Source organism: Molothrus ater, chromosome 30 (genome assembly GCF_012460135.2).
Source record: "Molothrus ater isolate BHLD 08-10-18 breed brown headed cowbird chromosome 30, BPBGC_Mater_1.1, whole genome shotgun sequence".
Lineage (NCBI taxonomy): Eukaryota > Metazoa > Chordata > Aves > Passeriformes > Icteridae > Molothrus > Molothrus ater.
The window spans coordinates 2,912,452-2,920,897 of NC_050507.2; the positions used below are offsets into that span (position 1 = coordinate 2,912,452).

Sequence of the window (8,446 nt, forward strand, 5' to 3'; positions counted from 1 at the left end):
ATGGGTCCTGGCACCCCAAAACTGGTCCTGGCACCCCAGGATGGGGGCTGGGCACCCCAAGATTGGTCCTGGCAGCCACAGATGGGTCCTGGCACTCTAAAACAGATTCTAGGACCCCCAAACACACCCAGAGACCCCAAAACTGATCTGGCAACACCAAGACTTGTCCCAGTCTGCCAAGAAAGTCTTGGGAACCTCAAAACAAGACCAGGCACCCCGAGATATGGATCCCACCACACCCAGATTGATCTGAGCACCCCAATATCGTCCTGGCACCCCAAAACACCCCAGGCAGCCTGGGATGAGCCCTCCCCCACTCCCCTTCCCCCTCAATTATCAACACTCCCGAATTTCCAAGGTTTTATTCCAGCAGCAAGCAGAACACCCAGGGGAGGCCCAGACCTCCCAGTTCCCACCTCCCCGTCCAAGAGGGGACAATGGGGGGGGTTGGAGCCCCCCGGGGGAGACTGGCACTGGCTCAGGTCGTCAGCAGAGGGTGCCTGGTGTCCTGTCGGGAGCTGGGGACCCCCGGGAAGGGGGCCAGGATGGAGGGGGGACACACCAAGGGCGGGGCTCAGCAGGTCAGGACATGGGGGACCCCCCCAGGAAGGGAATGGGCTCAGCTGGCCTGAACAAGGGGGATGCCCCACCAAAGATCCCCCCAGGACATGGACAGGACCCCCCAGGAAAGGGGACTCAGCCTGGACTTGGGGGGATCCCCGGGCAGGAAAGAGGGGACCTGGGGGAGGGCTCAGAATGTCAGGACATGGGGGACCCTCCCCCCCACCTCAGAAAAGGGGGTTCAGCTTGGGAGGATATGGGGGAACACCCTGAGAAGGGGAAGCCCAGGGGTCTCAGCTGGGCTGGACATGAGAGACCCCCAGGAAAGGGGGAGGGCTCAGCTGGGCTGGACATGGGGACCCCCTCTCGGGAAAGGGGGTTCGCTTGGCCAGGACTTGGGGGGACACCCTGGGGGGGGCAGGGAACATGGAGGAGCCCCCTGGGAAAGGGGGGGTTTGGTTTGTGTGGGCATGGGGGACACCCCAGAAAGTGGGGCCCGGGGGGGGGGGGTCAGCAGGTCAGGATTTAGGGTTTGCTCAGGAAAGAGGGGGGCTCAGCTCAGCCAGCCAAGCCAAGGCCTAGGGGTCCCCCAGGAAAGGGGGTTCAGCTTTCCAGGATGTCGGAGGACTCGGACACGAGCTTCCCATCGCGGGTCTCAATCTTCTTGATGACGATGGCCCGGGATTTGAGGGGGGCCGTGCTCTCGGGGGGTGTGGGCGGCACCGAGTACCCTGAGCTGACCACGGCCCCCCCAAACACCCCCCCAAATCCCCCCCCAAAACCTCCCCCGAGTCCACCTGTGGGGAAGAGGGAGCAGCTGTGAGGAGGGGCACGGGGGGGCACCCAAAATCGGGGGGTTCTGGGGACCCCCCCAAACTCACCCAGGTACCCTGAAGGCTTGGTGTGGATGCTCAGGTTCTGCACAGCAGCCTCCAGCCTGGGGGATCCGCCAGATAGGATCAGTGACGGGGTGGGGGATAAAGGACATGGCCTGGGGGGAAATCTGGGTGGGGGGAGGGTTGGAGGGGGTCCCCCAGACTGAGTGGTTTTTGTGGGAATCCATAAAATCTTGTCATAGCAGCCCCATCCCGTTTGTGTCTGTATATAAACTGCCAGCGCACAGTTTTGGGGGGAGAGGAATAAGGGACATGGTCAAGAGGGGGGAATTTGGGACGTTCATGGGATGTGAGACATGGGACATGCAATGTCCGTGGGACATGAGATACCCACAGGGTATGGGATGTGGGATATGGGATGTCCATGGGACATGGGATGACCACAGGGTATGGGATGTGGGATATGGGATGTCCATGGGACATGGGATGACCACAGGGTACGGGATGTGGGACATGGGATGTCCATGGGACATGGGATGACCACAGGGTACGGGATGTGGGACATGGGATGTCCATGGGATATGGGATATGGGATATGGGACGTGGGATGCCCTGGAATATGGGATCCTCGCAGGATATGGGACATGGAGTACAGAATGTTCATGATATCCAGGATGAAGGGCATGGTAAAGGGGATGCCCATGGGATTTGGGATGGAGCATGGGACACCAGGTGTGAGATATGAATGCCCAGAGGTTATGGGATGTGGGATGCAGTGGGTTATGGGATGTGGGATGTCCATGGGATCTGGGATTTGGGACTGGGGCTTCCCACCTGCTCTCCTCGCCCTCCAGCAACTTCCTGTAGGTCGCAATCTCGATGTCCAGGGCCAGTTTGACGTTCATGAGCTCCTGGTACTCCCGGAGCTGCCGGGCCAGGTCCTGCTTGGCCTGGGCCAGGGCCCCCTCCAGGTCAGCCAGCTTGGCCCGGGCGTCCCTCAGTGCCAGCTCCCCGCGCTCCTCAGCCTCGGCCACGGCCGCCTCCAGCCCAAAGCGCTATGGGACAGGACACTGAGCCCAGCATCCCCCCGGACCAGTGTCCCCATCACCCAAAATCCCCAGTATCCCAATGTCCCTCGCCCCCTCAGTGTCCCCATGTCCAAGTGCACCCAGTGTCCCAGTATTCCATGTCCTGTCATCCTCTGTGGTCCAGTGTCCCTGTGTCCCAGTATTCCTCACCCCCCAGAATCCCTCATATCCCACTATGCCTCACCCCCCTTTTCCCACCAGTATTCCCAGCCCCCCAAAATCCCCCACGTCTCCGAGCCATCGCTCTCTCCTCCCGTTTCCCGGATGACATGCCAAGGGATCCTCCGGAATCCAGTGTGGGGGTTCCCTGGGGGTGCTGGGGGATGTGTGGGGGAGGGGCAGGCCGTGTGCTTCCAAATTTCCATCCGAGTTGGACCCCAGACCTGGTTTTTCAGAGCTTCAATCTCTGCCTGGATCCGCTGGATGCGCCGGTTCAGCTCCTGGATCTGGCTGCGAGTCTGGCGCAGGTCGTCCCCCTGCTTCCCAGCTGCTGTCTTCAGCTCCTCGTACTGGAGACACCAGACAGGGGTGGCAATGTGGGGCATCCCCCAAACCCACCAGTGCCCCAAAACTGGTAGGAAAAAGCTGGGATGTGGCCAAACTTGGAGGGATAGTCCAGGGTGGGATGCAGTAGGTCTGGCTGGGTTTGGGGCTGGGATCTTGGAGGGATGGAGATGGGGGGACCCCCCTTTTTCACCAGCACCCCAAAAAACTGGGATGGAAGAGCTGGGATGCAGTGGAGGCAGGAGGGATGCCCTGACAGGGATGTGGTAGCTCCAGTTGGAATTTGGGGGGTCCAGCTGGGTTTGGAACCGGGATCCTGGGGGAATGGAGATTGGAGGGACCCTTCTTTTCCCCCAGCACCCCAAAATTTGGGAAGAGCTGGGATTTGCCTGTATCAAGAAGGATGTTCCAACTGGGATCTGGGATCTCAGGGGATGGAGATGAGGGGACCCCTCTCTTCCCCTGCACACCAAAACCAGGGTGGAGAGAGTTGGGATGTGGCCACGCCAGGAGGGATGCTCCAGCTGGGATGCCATGGGTCCGATTTGGAGTCAGGGTCTTGGTGGGATGGGGAGGGGGGAGCCTAATTTTTCTACCAGCACCCCAAAAATTCAGCGGAAAGAGCCAGGATGCAGCGCTGCTGGGAGGGCCGATCCAGCTGGGATATGGCAGCTCTCATTGGGATGTGGTGGATCTGGCTGGGCTTGAATCTGGGATCCCAGTGGGATGAGGCCCCCCACTTTCCACCAGCATCCCAAAACGGAGGATGAAAGAGCCTGGGAAGTTCTGGCACTGGGATCTGCACCCGGAATGGAGATGGGGCCCCTCCCTGCCCCGTGGCTCCCCAGGACTGGGATGATGCCAGGGGGAACACTTCAGGCTGGATGTGGCAGCTCCGGTTGGGTCTCAAGCCAGAATTTCTCCCACGCAGCAGCTGCTTCCTCCAGGGCAGGGAGGAAGATGAGGAGGATGAGGAGGAGGAAGAGGAGGAGGAGAAGGAGGAGGAAGGATTTGGGGCAGGGAGGAGGAGGAAGATGCAGCAAGGAGGAAGGTTCAGGAAGCAGGGAGGAGGTGACAAGGAGGAAGAAGGATTGAGGAACAGGGAGGAGGAGGATGGGGCAGGGAGGGAGGAGGATGAAGGCTTGGGAACTAGGAGTAGAATCGGGGAGCAAGGAAGAGGATGAAGACTTGAGAAGCAGAGAGGAGGAGGAGGAAAAAAGCTCAGGGCAGGGAGGAGAAGTAGGAATAAGAGAGGATGGGGCAGGGAGGAGGATGAAGGCTCAGGGTGTGGAAGAGGAGGAGGAAGTTTTAGGGAGCAGGAAGGAGGAGGAAGTGTCAGGGGGAGGAAGAAGAGGAAGAAGAATTAGGGAGGAAAGAGGAGGAGGATTACTGGGTAAGCAAGGAGGAAGAAGGTTTGGGGAACAAGGAAGAGGAGGAAGAGGAGGAGGAGGAGGAGGAAGATAAAGGCTTGGGCAGCAGCAGCAGGGGGATGCTGTCCTGACCTTGACCTGGTAGAGGCCTTCAGCCTCAGCGCGGCTGCGGCCGGCGATGTCCTCGTACTGCGCCCGCACGTCCGCCAGGACCCCGGCCATGTCCAGCTGGCGGCTGTTGTCCATGGACACCACCACGGCCGTGTCCGACACCTGCGCCCGCAGCTCCTGCAGCTCCTGCACACACAGGGGGTGCCTTTAGCAGGGGGGCACCCCCTGAATCCAGGCACCCCCAATCCCAGGCACCCCCAAACCTCCTCATAGAGCTGCCGCAGGAAGTTTATCTCGTCCGTGAGGCTCTCCAGGCGTGATTCCAGCTCCACCTTGGACATGTAGGCTTCATCCACGTCCTGCAGGAACACCCCTGTCACCCCCTGTTCCCAGCACCCCAGGGACCCCCACAGCAACCCCTTGGTCTCAGGGACTCCCCCTATGTCGGGGTCCCCCCTCAGTGTCGGGGTTCCCCCACCTTTTTGAGCAGGACAAACTCGTTCTCCTTCTCCGTGCGGTGGTTGATCTCCTCCTCATACCTGGGCAGGGGGACACAAGGATGGGGGGAGACAGGGGCACATGGAGAAATGGGAATGGGGGACATGGGGACAGGGGGAACGTGGGGATATGGGAATGGGGGACATGGGGATATGGGAATGGGGTGACATGGGGACAGGGATATGGAGACAGTAGGGAGGGGACATGGTGACAGGGGGGACATGGGTCTATGGGGACATTGGGACAGGGAGGGATATGAGGATGGGAGGACATGGGAACATGGGGACACAAGGGGATGGGAGGACATGGGGAGGTGGGGACAGGGGGACAAAGGGACAAGGTGATGGGAGGATGTGGGGACATAGAGAGGACTTACACCAGGGATGTGGGGACATGAGGATACAGGGAGACCCAGGGACATGGTGGGGACATCGAAGGCCATGGGGACAGGGGGACACGGGGATGAAGGGACATGGGGGTGAGGGCACACAGGGTGGGGACACAGGCATATGTGGGGGAACACTCGGGGACACAGACGTGCCCTTGAATTCCTCCAGGAGGCTGCAGGTGTGGCGTGGGTGGCATTGGGGGGCTACAAGGTGGCATTGGGGTGTTGTGGAGGGGTCTGGGGAGACATGGGGGTACCCGGGAGATTTAGGGGACATTTGGGGACACTGACTTGGCCTTGAACTCCTCAACCAGCCCGCGGACGTGGCCGAGCTCTGCGCGCAGCCGCTGCCGCTCCTGCCCGAGCGCCTCCAGCTGCCGCCGCAGGGTCCCCGCGTAGCCCTCGAGGAGCCCCCCCAGGCTGCTGCGGGGAGGGGGCTGTGCCCGCAGGAGCCCCCATTTGGTCTCCAGGAGTTTGTTCTGCTGCTCCAGGAACCGCACCTGCGGACAAGGAACAGCACCCCAAAACCAGCCAAAATCACCCCAAAATCACACCTGGGGGAAAGCAGGATCAGGGGCACTCCCATACCTCAAAATCACCCCAAATCACCTCCACCCCAAAATCACACCTGGAGGAAAGGGGGTCAGAAGCAATGCCACTCCCCAGAATCACCTCAAAATCACTCGACATCCCAAAATTACCCCAAAATCACCCCTGCACCCCAAAATCCCACTTGGGCAAAAGCAGGATCTGGGGCACTCCCATACCTCAAAATCAGCCCAAAAACACCTCCACCCCCAATTCATACCTGGGGGAAAGGGGGAAAAGGGAATCAGAACCCCAAAACTACCCCCAAATCACCTCTGGGGGAATGGGTTGGGCTGGAGAGGGGCATGGAGTGGAAGGGGGGGGGGGGGGGCAGGGGGAAGATTTGGGGTCCTGAGGCAAGCTGGAGTCTGTGTGTCCTTGGGTAACTCAGGAGGGGGTTCAGAGTGTCCCCAAAAGGGGGTGTCACTGTCTCTGAGGGTCTCAGAAAGTCCCCAAAGGTGCTCAGGAGGTCCCAGCTGATCCAGAGGGTCCCTGAAGGGCACCCAGAAGGGCTTCTCAGTGTCCCCAGGGGTCTCAGGAGGGCCCCAAAGATGCTTGGGACGTCCCATCTGAGACTCAGGGGGTCCCAGAGAAGGTCTCAAGTCCCCAAGGGTACAGAAGTCCCCAGAGATGTTCAGGAGGTCCCAGGGTGGTCTCAATGTCCCCAGGTGTCCCAAGACGTCCCAGGTGCCCCAGGAGGTCCCAGAAGCCAGTCCCCAGGGTGGTCCCACCCCTCCTCGGGGTCCCCCCAGCCCCACCTTGTCGATGAAGGCAGCGAATTTATCGTTGAGGGTCTTGATCTGCTCCTTCTCCTCCCGGCGCAGCTCCTGCAGCTCGGGATCCACGGCCACGTCCAGCGGCGCCAGGAGACTCCGGTTGATGGTGACGGCCGTGATGCCCGCGCCCGGCACCCACGAGGGTCCCCCGAGCCCCCCGGAGCCGCCCCGGAGCCCCCCGTAAGGGCCGAGGGCCGGGGCCGTGCTCATCCTCAGCGCCGGAGCGGCCGTGAAGGAGCGGGATGAGAAGGAGCGGCCCGGAACGGCCGAGCTGCTCCGCAGCGGCTCCCGGGGGATGGAGACCGACATCTGAGAGGGGAGAGTGGGAACAGAGGCTGCAGAGAGCCTGCCAAGTGCTCGGGAGGTGCGAAAGGAGGGCGGCTGGAGGATGAGGAAGCTGGAGAAGATTGGGAGGAGGTTGGAAGATGGGAAAGGAGATACGAGGGAGTTTGGAAAGAGGTTGGAAAGTGGATGAAGAAGGTCGGGGATGGTTGGAAGAGGGTTGGAGGAGGCTGAGGGGGATGAGGAGGCTGCAGGGAGGATGGAGAAGGTTAGAAGGAGGATGAGGAGATTGGTGCAAGTTTGGAAGAGGGTTGGAGAAGGTCCTCAGCTGAGCAGGACGAGGACGACTGGAGGAGGCTTAGGACGGCTGGAAGAGGCTGAAGAGGCTCAGGATGATGAGGACGGCTGGAGCAGGTTGGAGAAGGCTGAGGAGGGGAAGGCCGAAGGCCGCGCTCGGGGCAGGGAGGCTCCGGCGGCAGCCCCGGCAGGACCGGCCGGACGGGTCGGGGCAGGACGGGCCCGGCCGGGCGGAGCGGCCGGGCGGGTTCCGGGCGCCTTCCCGGTTTGGTTCCCGGGTTGGTTCTCGGGTTTATCCCAGAGCCGGGGGAGGAGAAGCGGGGGGAGGGACCGGAGCTTTAACCCCTTCGGGACGTGGGATTGGCGGGATCACCGGGATCCACAGGCATCGGGACGGGAGGGTACGCGGGGGTGGGCTTACCCCAAAATGCGGGTCCCTGTGCTCCCCATCCCCCTCTGTGCCCCTTCCCGAAGGAGGAGACCCACCAAGACTCCCTAGGGAGTGTCCCCAGCCCTTCCCCACCGTGTCCCCACACCTGAGTCTCCTAATCTGAGTCCCTGACTCCATGTCACCAAGTCCTGTCACCCAGTTTGGGCCCCCGACCCCAGTCCAGATCCCCCCAGTCTCAGCCCCCAACCCCTGACCCAAGCCCATGTCCCCAGCTTGTCCCCCAGCCTGGGTCTCCAGACCACTGTCACCACCCTGTGTCCCCCAGTCTGCATCCCCAGCACCACATCCCCAATCTGTGACCCCAAACTATTCCCACAACCCCTGAACCCAGCCCCTGTCCCCAAATCACAACATGGGACTCCAGTCACATCACTCCAAATCTAGCCTCAGACCTGTCCCCAGGCTTCACCAGGGCCTGTCCCCAGTGCCAAACTCAGCAGCAAAATAGGAAAAACATCCCCAAAATGGCATGGGATGGATGGATGGATGGATGGATGGATGGATGGATGGATGGATGGATGGATGGATGGATGGATGGATGGATGGATGTGAGTTCAGGTGAGGTCAGGTGTGTGCAGGTGGGTCTGACAGGTGCCATTGTGTGCAGTGGTGTCTCCTGCCCAGACTTGCCCGGCACGAGGGCGGCACACGCTGGGCACTGGGAGGGCGGCACCCACGGGTTTGGGATCCCGCAGC

General features: G+C 61.3%; 1 protein-coding gene across 1 annotated transcript; it reads right to left on the bottom strand.

Moving 5' to 3' along the window:
• Positions 1–739: 739 nt before the first annotated feature.
• On the bottom strand, positions 740–7,377 carry LOC118697324 (keratin, type II cytoskeletal 8-like). Its single transcript, XM_054517732.1, is given in 10 exon segments — positions 740–1,280; positions 1,283–1,383; positions 1,385–1,498; positions 2,232–2,452; positions 2,869–2,994; positions 4,492–4,656; positions 4,734–4,829; positions 4,949–5,009; positions 5,648–5,856; positions 6,703–7,377. Coding segments are annotated over 10 exon segments (1,536 nt in total). The 5' UTR covers positions 7,030–7,377; the 3' UTR covers positions 740–1,164.
• Positions 7,378–8,446: the final 1,069 nt, after the last annotated feature.